This window comes from Rhizophagus irregularis, chromosome 5 (genome assembly GCF_026210795.1).
Source record: "Rhizophagus irregularis chromosome 5, complete sequence".
Lineage (NCBI taxonomy): Eukaryota > Fungi > Glomeromycota > Glomeromycetes > Glomerales > Glomeraceae > Rhizophagus > Rhizophagus irregularis.
Window position 1 is genome coordinate 3,844,853 of NC_089433.1, and position 21,966 is coordinate 3,866,818.

Sequence of the window (21,966 nt, forward strand, 5' to 3'; positions counted from 1 at the left end):
TTTTCGTTATATTAATCATTTAATTAATGAACTTGGGATTTGTTATAATTTTCATCAAATATAGTAATAAATTTATTTTCGTAGCTTGGTGTGGTAAACGTGTTAAGTTCTACAGCACGAAATATTTTTACGTTCGGGTAAACATCATAATATTCATCATCTTCCAATATTTTGAAAAAAATTGAACAGACATTTTTTAAATTGCGAAAATCCAAAATTCACGTGATATTGATATAAATTTTATATTTAAATTATTACGATCTCGTATAAATTGATAGATATGTTTATAAAATTCTGAGTTAAAAAAAAATATAATTTATTTATTTATAAGTATTTTTTTTTTTAACTCTTTAACAGTCGCCAATAAGTTAGAGGAATTCTTAATATTTAAAAGCAGCATTTGAATTTTAGATTGATTTAATATTTGTAATATAATAGTTAAACGTTCCTGTCATTTGTAACATAATAATAAATTGCAAACTATCACTACTAGAACTATGAATCCTTCACAAAATATATTGCCCAAGTTTAGGAGCACTTAAAATGTTGATTTAGATTGATTAATAAATATATAAAAGAAATCCAAAAAAAATCTTCAATTAGCAAAAATTAAAATTATAAAAGTAATATGAGCTAGCTTTAATTTACGAAATATTTTCATTTACAGCATATTGCAAATACAGAAATACAATACTAAAAACCCTTTAACAAACAATAGTGACAGCTCATTCCAATCGATATACCTCACTGAGTCAAATTTACCGTCTTTATATATAAAAGAAATAACACAATATACTCATTCATATGATTCGAACCATTGAGTGCATGACTGCATGGAAGAAAATTATGACATTATTTACTCTTGAAAGACAAATGTATGTTATTCTCTATCATTTAGCTAATATATTTAGTGGCCCAAACCAGTATAGATATTTTTTCATTTTATGTGTTCTAAAATTTTGAGTTACTTCACCTGTGGTCAGTGATGATTACTGCAGCCCAAATTTTTATTTAAAAGTATTCTATTTATTTAATATAAGTGTAGGTAGAATTCAAAAGCAATAAAAATTTGAAAATATTTATTCACCATTATTGCTTCAAATGAACAAAATTAAATCTCACTGCCAAGATTGTAATGTAAGGATAAAATACAGTTTCTATTTGTATCTCGTCTATATTATTGTGACTCATTTTTTTTTTATTTTCAAGTTTATAAAAAATGAATTTTGTTTTTATTTAAAAAATTATTTATAGGAAGTTAATTATTTAATTCTATTATTAAATAATTAGTAAGCTACTTAATTTGGTGTGGAATGTCCGTTAAATACATATATTATTAAAAAATAATTTAAAAAATTTACTGAATAATTGAAAAAAAAATTAATTGGCTTCTGTTTGGTAAAGTTTAATTCAAAACAGGTGCGTAAAAAATAAAGTTGAATCATTCAGGTGAATCTTCTTAACAACTGACTGACAGTGAGCTTACTAAAAGTACTGCATGGAAGTATACTGTCACTCCACATCTCCATCATCGAATTATTTCCAGTTTGTTATACTATTAAGCATAAACACTCTTTAATTTATATATACTTTCCATAGATAATTCTATAGACTATTTAATAAAAAAGATGTAAATACTTAAAATAGGGGAGGGTGATTAACTCGGCTTAATGGAACTAGAGACATAAAGTAAATAAACAATTTGAGTCAATAGTTCATGAAAGGAAATTCTACACAAAATTTAAATCATTCGTTTCATAAAAAATACTATACCAGCAATATAAAAAGTTCTGCTCATAAAAATTATGATAAAAGATTATTTTTTGATACGAACTTTAAGAATATCCTATGGCAATTTCATCTAATTTAATCTCTTTTATTTATAATACTAAATCTTAAATTATACAAACAAAAAAATAAATTTATCTCTTTAAGATTTGAAATATCTCATATTCTTCAATAATAAATTCACCATCAGTATCTCTTATTCTTTTTTCATAATGACATTTTTTATAAACCATCTCGGTATAATCTGTAGATTCATTAGGAGCCCACAAAATAATATCGCCAAAATTAGGTCCATTATTAGACTAACAATAGAAACCTTGATTCGTTTCTCCCATGTTACTAATAATTGCGTTTTTAATATCTTTATTTTTAAAAGAAAAGATAAAACTTCCATAACCACCAGAAGATTCCCATTTTAAAGGGTTGTATCCACCAATAATTTCTTCTGCTCCTTTTACTTTAATTAAAGTAATAGTATTAGGTTTACCATCACATAATTCATGAAATTTTTTTGAAGTAAATCCATCTCGACTTCCACTTAATAATAATTGAAATTTGTATGGCAAATATAATTCTCTTAAATGATCAAATTTACTATTATAATTAATAATATATATTTTATCAATCCATTTCGAAATAGCCGAAATAATATTTAAATTAACGATTTTCGAATCAATAATACTTTTAAACTTAATATTTCTAGGATACAAAATATTATCGGTTGGTTCACTATCAGAATCTAAATGAGAATTTAATAAATTTTCATAAATTTCGCGTTTTAAGAGCTTTTTATAAGGACGAACTTTTTGTAAAAATTCTTTGGATGATAAACTAAAAAATCTAATCCAAGGTAAACAATTTTGTAAAATATTTTCCATTGTTTTAAAATCATCATCTGACCAGTCATTAGGATCTGGAAGAAGTGTAGGATTTTGTGCGAGACCCCATTTTAATACATGTTCCCAAACCTCAATTTCTTTCATTTGTAAATCATCTCTTTTAATGAGTTGGACTAAAGATTTTTTAGGGAGTGAAGTAAAATCAAGCGATTTAAATACTTTCTCTGGAGATTTTGCCATAAGATCTGTACAGAATTGTTGAATTTCCAATAAAGAATTATATTGAAAACTTGTTCGATGAATGAATTCAAAGTGTTGCTCCATCCATTCGGATTTATTTTCAATCAAATATTTTTGTAAATAATCAACTAATTCCTGAAGAAATAGGTCATCTGCTGCCAATAAAATTTGAAAAATTTCTGAAGGATCTTGCACATTTAATGAAAGAATACCACCATAAATATACCTATATTGCAAATTGCAAATTAATTATTTCGATAAATATTAGAGATTATTATAAATTTATACGCATTATATTCACATTATATTTATACTACTGTATGGTCATAAACTTACCTACCTTAAAATAATTTGGAAAACCTCTGGTGATATATTCGGAAACTTTATGTTAATTAAAACATTGTCCTTATTCTGGTTGTTATTAGAGGCCAAAGTACGTCGTAAGTATGGAGAACGGTAACACAAGATACTCTTGTGTGAACGAAATATTTTCACATTAGGATCTTTGCCAACTTCAATTGTAATATCGTAATATTCATTATCTTCCAATAATTCAATATAGTTTTGACTTAATTTTGAAAGAAATTGTGTTGACATATTATAAAAAAACCGAAATTAATATGGTAAAAAAAAAAATTGTGTAAATTTATAAAGTTTACATTTACTTATTTTAGTAATGTAATCATTTCACATTTGGTTAAATTAAATATCAATGCAAATTCTTTCCAAATAAAAATTATTATGCCATCAGAAACAATTTTTATCACATGAATAAATTTTCAATATTTCAATATTTTTGATTCTAATCTCACGGATGAATATATGTTAAATATGTAGTTTTTAACAAGTAATAAAAGTTGATATTATTAAATCGTATAATAATTTAAAATAATTTTTTTTAATGATAAAAATCTTTACAGAAATGTAGCGGTTATATAACCTACTACTGACTACTGAGAAATCATTTTAATCATTTTTAGTTAGCTTACAAGATTATATCTAGTAATGTTATTATTATAAAAATTTTGTTCATGAAAGGTAATGTACTAAATAAAAAAAAAAGCTAAATAATTAGTTTTCATTTATCTATTTGTAAAAATGTCGTACACATTTCCCTATAATCCATAATATTCTGAGAAACATTATTCAATATTGGTAATTTTTATTATGGCATTAAAACAAAAGTGTCGTGATACCTATTTGTAACATATTGGTAATTAAAATTGTTATTTGATAATTGATACTTTTCTCGGATTTTTTTATTTCTAAAATTAAAAAATTAAATCTCTTTCCCATTTTTTTTATGCTAAGCTGATCTGCAAATATGGGTTCTAGTAAGATAACAATCATAACATAGTGTAACATAACGAGTTTAGTTACATCATGTCGTACCTCTTTTTAAAAGACATTTTATTTTTCGTAGAGTATCAGTGCAAGCATCCAGATTGTGGACAAAATAAATCTCCCTTTTTTATTTAGGTACTTTTGAAGTTTATTTAATCCTTCACAGAAATAAATAAAGTTTTTTATGATTTATAGTCCGAATTCTCTTAACAACTTCTTTACAGAAACTTCAAGATAGTAGCGATGGCTTAATGCGCAGTAACTGCGTTATAAATACATAGTGACCACATTATGTAATCGTAAAGAAATTACATATATGTAGTTACTGTGCATTAAGCCATCGCTACGATCTTGAAGTTTCTGTAAAGTTACCGGTTCTATTATAGGATCGTAGCAAAAGCTAGTACCAACAGTTAACTAAAAATACTGCATGGAAACATACTTACTGTTCCTTTGCACCTTCACCACCATATCCTTACCTTTAATTTATAGTAGTATTTAAATATAAAATACTAGCGCTAGTATTTGATTCATATATCTTTTCTATAGATATTTCTATAAAGATCATTTTAATTTTAATAAAAAAAATGTGTAAATACTTAAATTCGAGTCAATTAGTTGGATATACAGTATTTGTTAGATAAAATCGTTCACGGAAGGAAATTCATACAAAATTTAAAATCATTCATAGTTTCATAAAAAAAGTATACCAATAATTTGAAAAATTCGGTTGAGTTATTTGAAATCATGAAAAAAGTTAATTTTTTTGATGCGAGCTTCAAGGTAATTCTATAGTAATTTCAATTTCTTTTTATTTATAATACTAAAATAATAAATAATATAAACATAAAAATACAACAATTATCTCTTTAAGATTTGAAATACTTCATAGTCATCCATAGTAAAATTACCTTCAGTATCTCTTATACTTTTTTCATGATGACGCTTTTTACAGACTAATTTAGTATAAACATTGGTTCCATCAGGAGTATATAAAATAATATCGGCAAAATCAGGTCCATTGTTAGGTCCACAATAAAGTGCTTCATTCGTTTTTTCGATATTACTAATAATTGCACTTTTAATATCTTTATTTTTAAAAGAAAATATAAAACTATCTTTAGTTACAACCCAACCACCAGAAGATTCCCATTTTAGAGGGTTATATCCACCAATAATTTCTTCTGCTCCTTTTACTTTGATAAAAGTAACAGTATAAGGTTTACCATCACATAATTGATGAAATTTTTTAGGAGTAAATCCATCTCGACTTCCTCTTAATAATAATTGAAATTTGTATGGTAAATATAATTCTCTTAAATAAGAAAAGTTACAATTAACATCAACTTTATTGATCCATCTTGAAATAATCGAAGCCATATTCAAATCAATAATTTTTGAATCAATAATACCATCAAATCTAATATTTCTAGGAAGTAAAATATTATCAATTGGTTTAATATCAGGATCTAAGTGAGAATTTAATAAATTTTCATAAACTTGGCGTCTTAAGAGCTTTTTATAAGGATGAACTTTTTGTAAAAATTCTTTGGATGATAAACTAAAAAATCTAATCCAAGGTAAACAATGTTGTAAAGTATTTTCCATTGTTTTAAAATCATCATCTGACCAGTCATTAGGATCCGGAAGGAGTGTGGGATTTTTTGTAAGTCCCCATTTTAATACATGCTCCCAAACCTCTGATTCTTTCATTTGTAAATCATCTCTTTTAATGAGTTGAACTAAGGATTTATCGGAAAGAGAAGTGAAATCAAGCGATTTAAACACTTTCTCCGGTGATTTTGCCATAAAATCTGTACAGAATTGTTGAATTTCTAATAAAGAATTGTATTGAAAACTTGTTCGATGAATAAATTCAAAATGTTGTTCCATCCATTTAGATTTATTTTCAATCAAATATTTTTGTAAATAATCAATTAATTCTTGAAGAAATAGTTCATCTGCTGCCAATAAAATTTGAAAAATTTCTGAAGCATCTTGTCCACTCAATGAGAGAATACCACCATAAATATACCTGTATCATAAAAATTAATTATTTCGATAAATATTAAAGATCATTATACGTATTATATTCATGTTATATTTAGTCATTATTGTACTGTATATAGTTACAAACTTACCTTAAAATAATTTGGAAAACCTCTGGTGATATATTCGGAAACTTAATGTTAGTTAAAACATTGTCCTTACTCTGGTTTTTACTAGAGGCCAAACTACGTCGTAAGCACGGAGAACGGTAACACAAAATAATCTTGTGTGAACGAAATATTTTCACATTAGGATCTTTACCAACTTCAATTGTAATGTCATAATATTCACTATCATCCAATAATTCAATATAGTTTTGACTTAATTTAGAAAAAAATTGAGTAGACATATTAATATTTATAATAATTTAAAGTACGAATTTAATATGGTTATAAAAAAAAAATTGTGTAATTTATAAAGTTTATTTTTCATTCAAATTTAGTTAAATTAAAGATCAACATAAATTCTTTCCAAATAAAACCATTACGTCATCAGAAAATAATTTTTTAATTCTTTTCATTTATTTTTGCATAAAACGCTGATCAAATCATTTAGTATCCAAAGAACTGGATCTATTCTCAGTGTGTATTATCCCGGAGCTCATTGTCCTGAATAACTTTTTAGTAATTAATACAATTAATATCTATAAGATAGTGATTCCGATTTTAACAAAATTATAATAAAGCAAAAAACGTTGAAATAGTTTTAACTTGTTAAAATGAATCAAATGTAGCGATAGCGAGTCTGAATATAAACTTGATGACTAACTGGATACCATAAATTAAAAATTACTCGTAGTCATGTGATATATAGTTTTCATACATCCACCCTAGCGTCGCCTCCAAAAAATGGTAGCCGGATTCATTTTTCCGGGTTACATATAATATTATGGATGTGACAAATAATAGGCAATAACTATGGGGTTTTGGAATATCAGGGTTTTTTTCCCAAAGGGAAAACCCATAGTATTCCGCCCCATGAAATTACTAAGATATACTCAGGAACGTGTGATTTATGATCACTTTAAACTTTGTAATAATATTAAAGTAGAAGTCATTAATGTAATTATATATATAATAAAGAACAGGTAATTTAATTTTATATAATAAAGTTTATTACCATGAAAAACAGTCTAAAAATATCTCGGGAAAAAATATTTACTGTACATATATCATTAGGGAAATTACGATGCTCTATATCATAAGTCACACTTAGTGCGACAGGGTATAATTAGAGTTTTTACATATAAAAAAAATTCGAAGTCCACAGAATAATAACAGCTAGGATGTGACTAACTCTAGTCCTAACCCTAATTCTAAAGAACCGACAAAATGAATCAGGTTACCATTTTTTGGAGGCGGCGCTAGGTTCGTCGTTGTCATACTGAGTATATAATACAAATATGTCCCCAATATCTTTAGTTTTTATTTTTTTTTTTAGGTCTCTTTGTGCTTCTCTTTTTAGTCTTCTTTTGATCTTCTTTTTCTTTCTAGGTCTTTTCTTTACTTCGGTCTTCACTTTTTTTCTGACTGCATTCTCCGTCATTTCTTCTCCTCTCTTTTCTTTAAGTCTTCTCTTTATTAGGTCCTCTTTCAGTTCCTTTTTAGCAACCCTCCAATTATTTCAATTATTTGAACATTTGAACTTATGATAATAATTATAATATTAATTAGTAATGGTTGATTATTGAAAAATTTATTGTTATTAGGTCTTCTTTTTGGTTCCCTTTTTTTACAATCTTCTTTTAGATACTTAGGTTGGGAGTGTGTAAGGATGGGTGGTGCGTGTATGATTTATTATGTATTCCCTTGTCCTCTCGTTTTCCTTCTTTCCTTTGCCTTTCCCTTATTCCCTCGCTCTTTCCGTTCTCTCCTTCCTTTCCTTTTCCCTAATTCTCTCGCTTTTTCCCTTTTCCTTTTCTTATTTATTCACTCTTTTCATTTCCCCTCTCTTTACCTTTCCTCTCTTATCCCCTCATTCTTTCCTTTCCCTTTCCCTTGTTCTTTCGCTCATTTTCCTTTCCCTCTCTTATTCCATTCTTTCCTTTTCCTTCTCTTTCCTATCTTTTACTTTCCTCTTTACCTTCCCTTCCCTTTCCTTACTCTTTCCCTTTCCCTCTCTCACTTTTCCTTCCCTCTTCCCCTGATCAATATTGCTGCACCTCAACGTGATGATCAGGTGACAACAAGTTTTTTAAAAGACTTGGCTAAGTCAGAAACAAATGTAACGGTTTGTCTATTTTTAACTATAAATTAAACTAAAATTTTTATTTGATTTCTCATTTATATGATTATTCAATTTTAATTTTTGCAAATGTATTAATAATATGATCCAAAGATTATTACAGTAATTAGTAAATCTAAAATTTATTGAGATTAAATTCAAATAAGACAAATGCGTATTGTATACAAAAATTATTAATTAAACATAACTTAATTATAGCTTTTACAATTGCAAAATTAAAATAATAATGTTAAAACCAATTTTAATCAGTTAAGTCGGCATTACTACTATAAAAGAATAATCACATTAGATTTATTTTAAAAAATCCCTGCCCATAAACATCTTTTTTTGGATTCAGAGAATCGTTGAAGCAAATTTGAGAAAATATTTCGTAGAAATGTAATGATTGTATAATCTACAGTAGCACTAGACTAGTATTTTAACTTTTAATATTTACATTATTCGCAATCAAGTCTTAACATTATTATTGTAAAACTTTATTCATCAAAAAGATCATACACAAAATAAAATAAATAAAATAAAATAAAATAATTTGCTCGTTTATCTATTTAACTAACATAAAAATACCGTACTATCTCTTTATAACCTGAAATACTTCATAATCTTCTATTTGAAATTTACCTTCAGCTCTTATCATTTTTTCATAATGTACCCATCCACAGTAACTTGTATCATAATTTGTTGATTCATTAGAAGCACGTATGATAATATCTCTGCCAAAAAATGGACCATCGGCTCGACAATAACAAACTGCAAATTCTGCTGTGTCTCGTACGTTACTAAAAATTGCATCTTTAATATTTTTATTTTTAAAAGAAAAAATAAAACTATCTTTAGTTTTACCCTTATTATCAGAAGTTTCCCAAGTTATAGGGTTGTATCCACCAATAATCTCTTCTGATCCTTTTACTTTGATAAAAGTAACAGTATTAGGTATACCATTACATAATTGATGAAATTTTTTTGGAGTAAATCCATCTCGACTTCCTCTTAATAATAATTCAAATTTGTATGGTAAATATAATTCTCTTAAATGATCAAATTTTCCATTAATAATGATAACTGTTTTATCAATCCATCTTAAAACAGCTGAAACAAGAACTAGATTAACAATTTCTGAATCAATAATTCTCTCAATTTTAATACTTCTAGGAAGTAAAATATTGTCGGCTGGTTCAGTATCAGGATCCACATGAGAATTTAATAAATCTTCATAAACTTGGTGGTTTAAGAGCCTTTTATAAGGATGAACTTTTTGTAAAAATTCTTTGGATGATAAACTAAAAAATCTAATCCAAGGTAAACAATGTTGTAAGGTATTTTTCATTGTTTTAAAATCAGCATCTGATAAGTCATTAAGATCAAATGTAGGATTTTGTGCAAGACCCCATTTTAATACATGATCCCAGACCTCAATCTCTTTCATTTGCAAATCATCTCTTTTAATGAGTTGAACTAAAGATTTTTCAGGAAGTAAAGTGAAATCAAGTGATTTAAATACTTTCTCTGGAGATTTTGCCGTTAAATCTCTGCAAAATTGTCGAATTTCCGATAAAGAATCGTATTGAAAACTTGTTCGATGAATGAATTCAAAATGTTGTTCCATCCATTCAGATTCATTTTCAACCAAGTATTTTTGTAAATAACCAATTAATTCTTGAAGATCTAGTTCATCTGCTGCCAATAAAATTTGAAAAATTTGGGAAGCATTTTGTTCATTCAATGAAAGAATACCACCATAAATATACCTATATTAAAATATTAATTATCTCAATAAATATTAGAGGTATTAATTTCATGTTATACTTATTGTATATTAAGTTTACCTTAAAATAATTTGAAAAACTTTTGGTGATATATTCGGTAACTTGATATTGGTTAAAACATTGTCTTTATTCTGCTTCTTATTAGAATCCAAAGCTCGTTGTAAGTATAGAGAACGAGAAAACAAAATACTCTATTAGAATCTTTGCCAACTTCAACTGTAATATCGTAATATTCATTATTATCCAATAATTCAATATAATTTTGACTTAGTGTTGAAAGAAATTGTGTCGACATATTATAAAAAAATCGAAATTAATATGGTAAAAAAAAAAAATTGTGTAAATTTATAAGTTTTTCTCTTACTTATTTTAGTAATGCAATCAATACATATTTGGTTAAATTAAAGATCAATGTAAATTCTTTCCAAATAAAAATTATTCCGTCATCAGAAAAATCAAATGCAACTTTATCACGTGAATGATTTGCAACTTTTTTTTTTGAAATTTTAATATCTCAACAGATGGAATCTAAAAAAAATTGTCTGACGTTTGTCTCCGCATAAATAATTTGAATTGTGTAACTTGAAATCCCATGCCATAATTATAATTAAATCCCGTGACATGCCTCATTTATGGTGCAAAACTATTTGATCGTGTGGGTTAATGAAAAATTACCTTAATCGGATTTTTTTTTTTTTGATTATTAATTTTTAATTTTTTTTTGTAAAATTTTTCTCACTCATTTCCCGTTTATGTTTAATTTTTTTTTCCCAAACTGAAGTTTTTTTATTATTACTATTAAATAATTTAAATAATCCTATTGTTTCTGTCTTTTCAGACCGATTTTTTTTATATTATTTTTTTCGATCTTTTTTTTTAGACCGTATTGTTATTTTTCTTAAAAATATTTTTTTTTCACTTTTTTTGTACTTTTTTTTCAGAATTTTTTTCGGTACTTATTTTTTTTCGGATTCCTTTTTTTCGGTATTTCCCTTTTTTAATCCGATTTCTTTCTTTTATTTTCTTTTCTCCCCAAATTTTTTTGATTTTTTTTTCTTTTTCTTTCAATTTTTTTTATTATTAACGTTAAATAAAGAAATAAAATATTATATTAAATATATTTACAAAATTATTATTTTTTTAATGTAACGTAGGAAAATTGACCGACGTTGATAAAAAAGATTATTAAGATATTTTCAATTAAATTGAATACTGGATAAATAGTTTGATTTTAAATTCATAAAATCAAAAAAAAAATTGATATTTTTACAATATTTTATAATTAATTAATTGAAGAAACTGTTAAGTTAATAATAAATTATTATAACCAAATCCATATCCGAAATTCTCTAAATAATCACCAAGATTTTTGAATAAAGATTTTAAATTCAAATGGTTTAGTTAAATTAATAATTTATCGAATAAAATAAATATCAAAAGAATAATAATAAATGAAATGAACAGATTCTAATACATTTAATTGTTCAAATATTTTTTTTCTAGGTTGGTTATAAGTTTTAAGATTGACGTAATATAAATAATAAGAAATAATTATAAAATTTATAATTAATTAATAAAAATATTTGTAATATTGTTATAATATTAAAGTTTTTTTCGAAAATACTTCTAAAAAAAATAATCAATTTTTATTGATAATTATTTTTTCACAATTCCTTAATTAATCCGAATTTCATCATTTTATACTCAAACGTCAAATCATAATATAAATAGCTAGTACATTATTGTAAATATAATTTAATACACATTATTTTATTATTTTCTGTTAACTAATTATTATCCATATTAAATTCCTAATTATAAACAAAACACTACTGTAACCATCTTTAATTTACTTAGTATTACATTATGATACTAAAAATTTTTCTATTTAAACAAACTCATTGGTCCCGATGCGAAGCAACGGTTACTGTTATTTCTTTTCTGAGTTTATTGTTAAAGTCGCCTAAACTTTTTCTTTTCAAATAGAGAGCTGATCAAAATCAGTCATTATCCTGAAAACAATGTTATGTAAGAGACTAACGATAAATGCGTTAATAATTGTACGAGATTTGTAAAAACATCGGCTTAATGATAAGAATTTTTTCGTAGTTGAGCAAGTTTGGAGAAATGTAATGGTTATATAACCTACAGAAGTTTCAGTATACTTTAATTTTTTTTTAAATAAACTTACGAAATTAGAGAAATTATTTTTCGCAATTTAGTAACATTATTATAGTAAAATTTATTCGTGAAAAGGTGATGCACCAAATAAAAAACAATTCAATAATTTACTCATTTATCTTATTATCTAACACAAAAATACCGTACTATCTCTTTATAATCTGAAATACTTCATAATCTTCTATTTGAAATTTATTTCCAGTATCTCTTATCATTTTTTCATAATGCAACTTTCCACAGTAACTTGTATCATAATTTGTAGATTCATTAGAAGCACGTATGATAATATCTCTACCAAAAAATGGACCATCGGCTCGACAATAACAAACTGCAAAATCAGCACCTGCATCTCGTACGTTACTAAAAATTGCATCTTTAATATTTTTATTTTTAAAAGAAAAAATAAAACTATCTTTAGTTTTACCCTTACAATAATCAATGGATTTCCATATTATAGGGTTGTATCCACCAATAATCTCTTCTGTTTCCTTTACTTTAATAAAAGTAACAGTATTAGGTTTACCATCACATAATTCATGAAATTTTTTTGGAGTAAATCCATCTCGACTTCCTCTTAATAATAATTCAAATTTGTATGGTAAATATAATTCTCTTAAATGATCAAATTTTCCATTAATAATAATAATCGTTTTATTAATCCATCTTGAAACAGAAGAAACAAGAACTAAATCAACAAATTTTGAATCAATAATTCTCTCAACTTTAATATTTCTAGGAGGTAAAATATTATCAGTTGGTTCAATATCAGGATCCATATGAGAATTTAATATATCTTCATAGAGTTGATTATTTAAAAGCTTTTCATATGGACGAACTTTTAAGAATTCTTTGGATGATAAACTAAAAAATCTAATCCAAGGTAAACAATGTTCTAAGGTATTTTTCATTTTTTTGAAATCATCATCAGTCCAAGTTTTGGGATCTGGAATTAGGGTTTGGTTTTTTGCAAGTCCCCATTTTAATACGTTCTCCCAAACTTCAACTTCTTTCATTTGTAAATCGTCTCTTTTAATAAGTGATATTAAAGATTTTTCAGAAAGTGAAGTAAAATTAAATGATTCAAGTATTTTTTCGGGAGATTGAGCCATTAATTTTGTACAAAATTCTTGAAGGTCTAATAAATTATTAGATGTTGAACTAATTTGTTGAGTAAATCCAAAATTTTGTATTATCCACTCTGACTTATTTTCAATTAAAAATTTTTGTAAATAATTAACTAGTTCTTGAAGATGAAGTTCATCTGCGGCGGCCAAAATTTTAAGAAAATCTGAAGTGTCATGCTCATTCAACGAAAGAATACCACCATAAATATATCTATATTACAAAAATTTAATAAATATTAGAAATAATATATTATCCACCATAATTCATATTAAATTTACTTACTCTATAATAATTTGAAATATTTCTGATGAAATATTTGGTAATTTAATATGAGTTAATACGTTATCGTTGTTCTTTTTATTAGAAGCTAAAATTCGTCGTAAATATGGAGAACGGTAACACAAAATATTCATATGAGCACGAAATATTTTTACGTTAGGATCCTCACCAACTTCAATTGTAATATCATAATATTCATCGTCCTTCAATAATTCAATATAATTTTGACTTAATTTCGAAAAAAATTGAGTAGTCATATTGATTTTTAAAAAAAAAAGAATAAAGTTTTAACAAAATCCACAATTGTTTAAATTAAATATTAATGTGCATTGCGTCACCTACAACTTGTTTTAACGTTTCACTAGTTACTAAATAAATACTAATTACTAAAAGATTTTCTTGAGGAATAGTTTAGAAATTTTTAGGCTATGATAATTAGAGATGGTCAGTCGGTCCTGCGGTCTTTGATCGGTCCTGATCGGTCTTTAGGAAATTTTTGGAAAAGTAATAAGGCTGTGCTTCCAATTTTTTGTAGCACAACAGAACTGATTAAAGACCAAAAAGTGGTAAATTTTGGTCTCAATCTAATCACCCAATTTAGAGCTAGGCAGGTTTTTATTTTGCCAAAACCAGTATTTTTTGCTTTTTTGGTCTTTTTCCAATTTCGCCTCTGCTGGTCTTAAAAAAAGAAGTATAAAGGCCAAATTTTGACATTTATTGGTCTTTAGCCATACTTGCTGCGCCTTAAAAATTCAAGGGTGCATTCCTTATAACTTTCCCAAAGACCGTCCAGGACCGAAAGACCGACTGACCATCCTTAATGATAATGAAATGAGAGGATTAAAAATTCAAACCAATTAAAAATAATAGAATATTTAAAATCAGAAAATTTTTTAAACTGATAACCGATCATGAAAACAAAATTTTGTGCCAAAACATTGTCGAATACCGCAAATTATCACGTCATTAAACTTAGATTCGGTACGCGGTCGATTCTAATTTCTTTTTATTTGTAATAAAATACTGTTCGCAATTAAAATATCACAAAAGTATAAGAATTTTATTAATTCTCATTTAACAGAACAACTTTTTTATAAAGAATATTACAATTATCTGTAGAATCACTAGAAGCAATATCATGTTGACGAGTATAATTCAATGCACAATCAACTTTTTCTATATTACTAATAATTGTACTCAATATTCTTATTTTAAATAAAAAATATAACTGTTCGTGAAGGTTATCACGTTAACATGTTAAAGGGTTGTATCCATCAAGAATTTCTTCCATTCCTTTTACTTTATACAGAGCGAACAGTATTACATAATTCATTAAATTTTTTAGGAATAAATTGTAATCGTTCATATTTGATTAAATTAAATATTAAAGTAAATAAAAATATTATGTTATTATCAGAAAATTCGAGTTAAAGTTTTATCAGTTTTATCACATGAATAGTTTTTATCTCGCAGATGGATAGCGTTTATTATGAAAGTTATTAGTTTCAATATTAAAGTATTCCAAAGAATTAAATCTATTCCCGGTGATGTATTGACTCGAAGTATAATTTCTGTAACTCATTAACCTGAAAATAACATCATTGTGAAATTTGTAAGTGTTATACGATAATTTAACAATTTACATTTATATGATTCAGATATAAGTTTTATGGGCAGGGAGTATTATTTTTCTTAACTAATTTTCTTTTTTTTTTGTTAAGAATATTTTAGAAACATTTCAGAACTTTACTTAAGGACATTTGTTCTCGGATTTTCATGTATGAATTTTATGGGTGGGAACAGTTTATTTTTTATTAAGAATACTTCAGAAATTTTAAGTTTGTTTTAAGGCGTTTAAATGAAAGTATAAAGATAAACAAAGTAAGAAAAGAGACGAAATCAAAATAAATGAAAAAAATTAAGATTTGATTACGAATAAAAAAATTAAAAAATTATGTCTGCTGAAATGCCAATTCAATAATTTAAGAAATGAAAGTGGGAATGGCGATGAAATTAAAATAAAAAAATGAAAGTATAAACTCACCCGATCATGAATAAAAATATAATCTAAAATAAAGGCAAGTAATAGTAAATGAAAAATTAAATAAAGTACATATTTTTATCATTATCAGATTATTTGATAAAAAAATAATACAAATCATTATCAAAATATAAATATATAATATATATAACAATTAACACAGTAATTTAAACACTTATTGCTATGATAAAAAATCTGCATCTTCCATAACTGAAAAAGATTCATAATAAAAGAAGGGAAAAAATAACGCCTAATAAAAATATATTTAGTAATAAGTAGAGACCAAAATAATATTAAAGCCAACAAATAAAGTTTAAAGAGAGTTGTAAATACAAAACATATTGTTAACTAGTGGAAATAATCAAATATTATTTATTACACAATTATTTACTTCTTTTTATAGTAAAAATTCAATTTTTTTGCATTTTACGCAAAAATGTTTCGTCTTGAGTTTAGAAAAACTTTTTCCTCTCGTAAAATTGCATATATCTCCAGTGTCAACCCACTATTTTTGTACCTTCTTTTAAAAGGCTTTAAAAAAGTTAACATAAAATAATAGTATTCATTAGTAAGTATTTGATAATTCTTATCATTCTGACTGGTTGAAAACGTATAATATGAGTTTCTTTATAATATATTAAAAACAATAACTTTTAAACATAAATTTTATACATTATTTTTTTTAAAAATAAAATAAATAAAATTGTTGGCAACAAGTTTCTGCATTAATCTGAAGAACCGCTCAGCCTTCAAAAATTTTGAACCTAAACTTTTATTATAAATAATTTTAAATTTCATATTATTTTATAATTATTCTATTAAAAGTAAGAAAGAAAGAGAAGCAAAAAAGTTGAGTAAATCTATAATGTATGACGTAATTTTATTTCAATGTACTGTTACCGAAATATATCGGCAAGTAAAGGTCGACGGTTGGTTAAAATAAGTCATATAAACACCAGGTTATCAACGGGATTCTTACTCAATACTACTTATCCGGTATTGTTCGTTAAGAATCGTCGAGATAAACACCTACAAAATACGATAATGATAACACACGTCGAGTAATAAATGAATAATATATCAAAACACACAGGAACAACAATAACGATACGATGTATAACGGTTTTATTAATAACGTTATGAAGTGATAGGATTAAGGGTTTACAACGAAGCGATAATAAATGATAAAAAGTGATAGGAAAAGGATTTCTACTATAGCTGATAAAATACAATCTTCGGTACTGACTACTTTTATCAACGAGTTGGTGAAAGGTATTTATATCTATTCTCCATCTCTTTTTCCAACACCATCTATTATCATATCAAAATCTAATCTACCGATAGGTTCTAAACACATAATGGAATATGTTTCATGGTAATATGGCTAATTACTATAATAGTAATAAAAATAACCATTATAAGCCCTCCTTTTGATAAGTTACGAATGACAAATTCTATCAGTTGATTATTATTAATCAAATTATCCTTCATTAACTCTTATTATAGATCTTATACATCAATATACATCAATAATCTTTAAAAATACAGTTATAGACAATAAATAAAATAATATATAATAATAATATAAACAATATTGTAATATATGATTATTCTATCGCTACATATGTAAAACTAATAATAAAAATAATAATAAAATTGATAAAATAAAGAATATTATCTATATGGCTAATTTAATGTACACAACCTGCGGTCATAAATCGTTATGTAATGATAGAAATCGACATGGACACAAATTATATCGGATCGTCATATAAACATCGAATAACGTCGAACATCGGATGTGCATTTTATCGCGTAACAGTACCAAATGTACTAAATATGAAAATATACTGCATATTAATATTGCAAACTTTCTTTATTATATCAATCAATTTTCAAATGACTAATAAGTAACTTGTAATATATAGTCAATTATCAATGCATCATTCTTTATTGTATGAACAATAGGGACCTCACAATCAATATCACCAAAAATATCCCAATTCTTCGATGATGTGTATAATAATTTGAACCAATTAAAATAGATTTCCCACAAAGAGGATACAATAAAAGTACAAATTTTATTAATACCAATACAATTCATTAAAATAACATCAAAGAATTTTTACTTGCAATGAATTTACTATTAAGGAAATGGGCAAACTTTTTTTTAGCAAGTAAACATTTCAATAAATTTTTTAAAAACTCATCTCTTTCGCCCCTATAATTAACTATTTAGACTTGCCTCTTAGTACTCAAGATCAAATTAGTTATAACTATGTACACAGAGAAACTCTTATTATTACTCACAAAATCAAATACCTTAAGATAACCTCAACCAAATTATCCTTAATTCTACACTGACTCAATTTGTTCTAGTTGACAAGTTCATGAAGAAAAACGAAAATATATAACAACATTCCATCATATTGTAAAATAGTTGGGATATGTGTTTGGATTAAGGCTAGAGTAAGCCAGGTTATAATATGTTAAGAATTTGGCTATGCATTACAGTATTAGAGTAAGTTAGTACTTACTATTATTTAAGGCTAACTTTATCATCATCTGTTTTTTTCTATTTTGTTTTGATATGTACAAATTTTAATAGAAATAATCCTGCTTAACTAAGATTATGAAAAAAATCTCATAGTGAAACAAGTGTGAGAATTTTGGGCAAAATGCAAGGAAGGCTTTTATGGAATATCAATTATAGTTGTTGATAAGATTCAAAAAGAAAATTACTTTACCAAAAAATCAAAGAATCTATTGCACTTAAATTAAAAATATTATTAAAGCCATATGTATGACTTTCTTATCAAGTATATATTTATAATAATACTTTTGAATAAACATATAGCTAATTTTACATTGGTGAATTGATATTGTTTATTATTTTTTAAATTGACTTTTCAGAAATTAATTTAAATATATAAGTATAATAAAAATGGTTATTTAAATGACTTATATAAAGAACTCTCAAAAAAGTTTAATTATCCTTTATTGAAACCTTTTGATAAACAAAACAAAAAAAAATATAAAATATAGTTATAATTTAATAAAAAAAAAATCTCAAAATTCCTAGAACTATGCTATAATGTTCAATAAATTCTAGAATATATATTCATATATTTTATTAAATACAATACCTATTTTCATTTCAATGATGAATTAGCTATTTATGAACTGTACTATAATCCATCAATATGGTTAAATCTAAACTGTTGCTAAATTTTTTAATTCTTTTTTTTCTTGATCTAATTCTAATTTCAATTCATTCAAATTTTTTCTCAATGAATTTATATCTTCTGCCATCATATTAGAATTTAATTGAATTTTGATTCCTTCCTGAGAATTAGTAGCAAATTTAAAAATTTTGTAATTATCAAGATTAAAAGAATTCAACTTAAGAATATTTTCAATTATGAGGCTATTTTCCAACTCTTTATTTTTCTGAACAATTTTCTTTAAGGAATAATAATTTTTATTCAACTCTAACAATCCATCATTATATTTTACAAGAATATTTTGAAATTCTTTAGTGTATTTATCAGTCAATTTAGAGATTTTCATATCTCCAACAGAACCAATAGTATTTCTTTCCTTATTAATAGAACTTTCTAGATGATTACAGCAATTTTGTAGTTTTTCAATAGCTTCTTCTCGTAAAGTTAGGAAATTATCCTTAACTTTCAGAAAATCATTGGTTTGATTGAGAACCTGTTTTTTTCTATTGGCATTATAAGAAGCTGATGTTTTTGATAATTCTTGTTGGAGTTCATTCAACTCCTTTTGTTTAGCATCTTTTTCTTTGTGGATTTCCTTAGTATTTTTTCCACTAGTTAATTTATTTAATAATTCCTCTTCAATTTCACTTAATTCTTTTCTTTTATCTTGTAGCTTTTTAATACGCTCTTGATCAAGGTTAATTAGTCTTTGTTCTAATTCATTTACTTTATCTTGTTTAATCTGTAAAGCTTGAATTAATTGCATTTTGATTTGTTCTTCAATGAACAATTTTTGTTCCAATTGATCAATTTCTTTTTCTAACTTGACTTTCAATTTTATAGTAAGCTTTTGATCCTGTGAAAGACCACTCACCATATTTTGCAACCTGATTTTTTCTTGTTCTATTTGTTCATAATTAACTTGAAACTGATTTAATCTATTTTCCAATTGCTCTTTTTGTTCAATTAAGCTTTCTTTGTGAGATTTTAATTCTTGAATAATAGCTTCTGTTTGAGCTAATTTTTCTTGCAATTTAGTTATTTCTCGCTTTAACTGGCTGATTTGATCTTGAACTTGCTGGTTAGTTAGTTTATTTTGTTCCAACTGTTCAGTTAAATTGGTTAAATTGCCAGCTAAGTTTTGCTTTTCATTTTGCAGATCAATAATTTGGGTTTGTAAAATATTTTCTTTTTCTGCAAATTCTTTAATTTGTTCAGCTAAGTTAAGCCTCAGATTTTGATTATTTTGTTCAAATTTAAAATTCCTTTGTTGTGAATCAAAGAAATCATTTTCTAACTTAATATTTTCTTCTTCTATTTGAATTAATTGATTTTTAAATTGAGAATTTCTTTGTTGTAAATTAACTAACTCATTTTGAGAACTTTGATAATAAGTTTCAGCAATCTTTTCTAATTTAAGATTTTCTTCTTCTGTTTGAATTAATTGATTTTTAAATTGATTTTGCTGAGATTTTGATTCTTGAATAATGGTTTCTGTTCGGACCAATTTATCTTGCAAATTATTTTTTTCTTGATTTAACTGACTGATTTGTTTTAACTGTTCAGTCAACTTACTATCTAAAACTTGCTTTTCATTTTGCAGATTTGCAATTTGGGTATTTTGTAGAGTTGAGTTTTGCTGTAAATTAACTAATTCCATTTGAATATTTTGTAATTCATTTTGAGAACTTTGATATTTTTGTTTTAATTTAAGATATCCTTGTAAACCTTCTAGAATTCCATTTAATTCTTCACTAGTAAAATCAAGTAAATGACTTGTATAGCATGCTTTTGGATGAGATTTTACAATAAGGTTATTATGTTTAATTGGTGCATTTATAAATTCCATAATATTGCTTTTTAATTCTTCATTAATATCTTCAATTTCCTTATTATAAGGAAGAAAAATCCAATTTTTAATAATATTTAAAACTTCTTTAGAAGATGGCCTTTTTAATGGATTTTCATCCCAGCATTTTTTCATTAAATCTATATAGCATTGCGGAGTATTTTCAATAATTTCAGGACGTTCACCTTTACAAATACTTAAAGCAAGTTGAAGATCATGTGCTTTATCATTAAATGGTAGAATTTCAGATGCAAATTCCCACATAATTATAGAAAAACTATATATATCACTAGCTTGAGTATAAGGTTGACCTCTTAAAATTTCAGGTGCTATAAATGGCAAAACTCCATAGATATTATTTTCTTTTAAAAAAGATTTTGCAAGTTGATATAATCCTAAGTAATCACTAATGAAAATTCCATATATATTTTCTCCATACTTGTTACATAAAATATTACCATTATGAAAGTTATAATGAATAAGATCTTTTTTATGAATATCATTAAGACCTCTAATAATTTGATATAAACAAAATAATTTTTGTTCCCAATTTTTTGTTATTTCTGTTAAACATCTTTTTAAACTGCCCTTATTTGTATACTCCATTAATAATACATAATTCAAAGTATCTGGATCTTTTGTAAATCCATATATTCTAATAATTTTATATGAATTTTCAATAATTTTCCACTACAAATAATAATATTTAGTTAATTAGTATAGATAAATTATAATATTTTAAAAAAAATAATACTTAATCATACTTCATTTAAAAATTCATTTAAATTTTCATCTGAATTATTAAGATAATCAAAATATTTAAGAATTACTTCAGTATTTTTATATGTAGCTTTATATAAAGTACCAAATCCTCCTTTATCAAAATATTCAATATTTTCAAATTTATCATAAGGAATCCATTTTAATTGATTTTTAGAAATAAATTGATTAACAATTTTACTTCCACTAGTACCAAATCTTTAAATATAAAAATGAA

General features: G+C 25.2%; 4 protein-coding genes across 4 annotated transcripts; all 4 read right to left on the reverse strand.

Annotated features, from left to right (window-relative positions):
* Positions 1–1,922: 1,922 nt before the first annotated feature.
* OCT59_025363 (uncharacterized protein) lies at positions 1,923–3,464 on the reverse strand (the record flags this gene model as incomplete). The annotated part of the gene is made up of 4 exons (XM_066138001.1): positions 1,923–2,032; positions 2,105–2,325; positions 2,689–3,093; positions 3,208–3,464. 4 exons carry the CDS (start codon positions 3,462–3,464, stop codon positions 1,923–1,925), a joined length of 993 nt encoding a protein of 330 aa, XP_065992047.1.
* Positions 3,465–5,072: 1,608 nt separating this feature from the next.
* On the reverse strand, positions 5,073–6,609 carry OCT59_025364 (uncharacterized protein; the record flags this gene model as incomplete). The annotated part of the gene is made up of 2 exons (XM_025331415.2): positions 5,073–6,246; positions 6,353–6,609. 2 exons carry the CDS (start codon positions 6,607–6,609, stop codon positions 5,073–5,075), a joined length of 1,431 nt encoding a protein of 476 aa, XP_025188205.1.
* A 2,466-nt stretch (positions 6,610–9,075) lies between these two features.
* On the reverse strand, positions 9,076–9,831 carry OCT59_025365 (uncharacterized protein; the record flags this gene model as incomplete). The annotated part of the gene is made up of 1 exon (XM_025324072.2): positions 9,076–9,831. One exon carries the CDS (start codon positions 9,829–9,831, stop codon positions 9,076–9,078), a length of 756 nt encoding a protein of 251 aa, XP_025188203.2.
* A 9,278-nt stretch (positions 9,832–19,109) lies between these two features.
* OCT59_025366 (uncharacterized protein) lies at positions 19,110–21,182 on the reverse strand (the record flags this gene model as incomplete). The annotated part of the gene is made up of 1 exon (XM_066138024.1): positions 19,110–21,182. The coding sequence occupies exon 1, from the start codon at positions 21,102–21,104 to the stop codon at positions 19,110–19,112; it is 1,995 nt and encodes a 664-aa protein (XP_065992048.1). The 5' UTR covers positions 21,105–21,182.
* Positions 21,183–21,966: the final 784 nt, after the last annotated feature.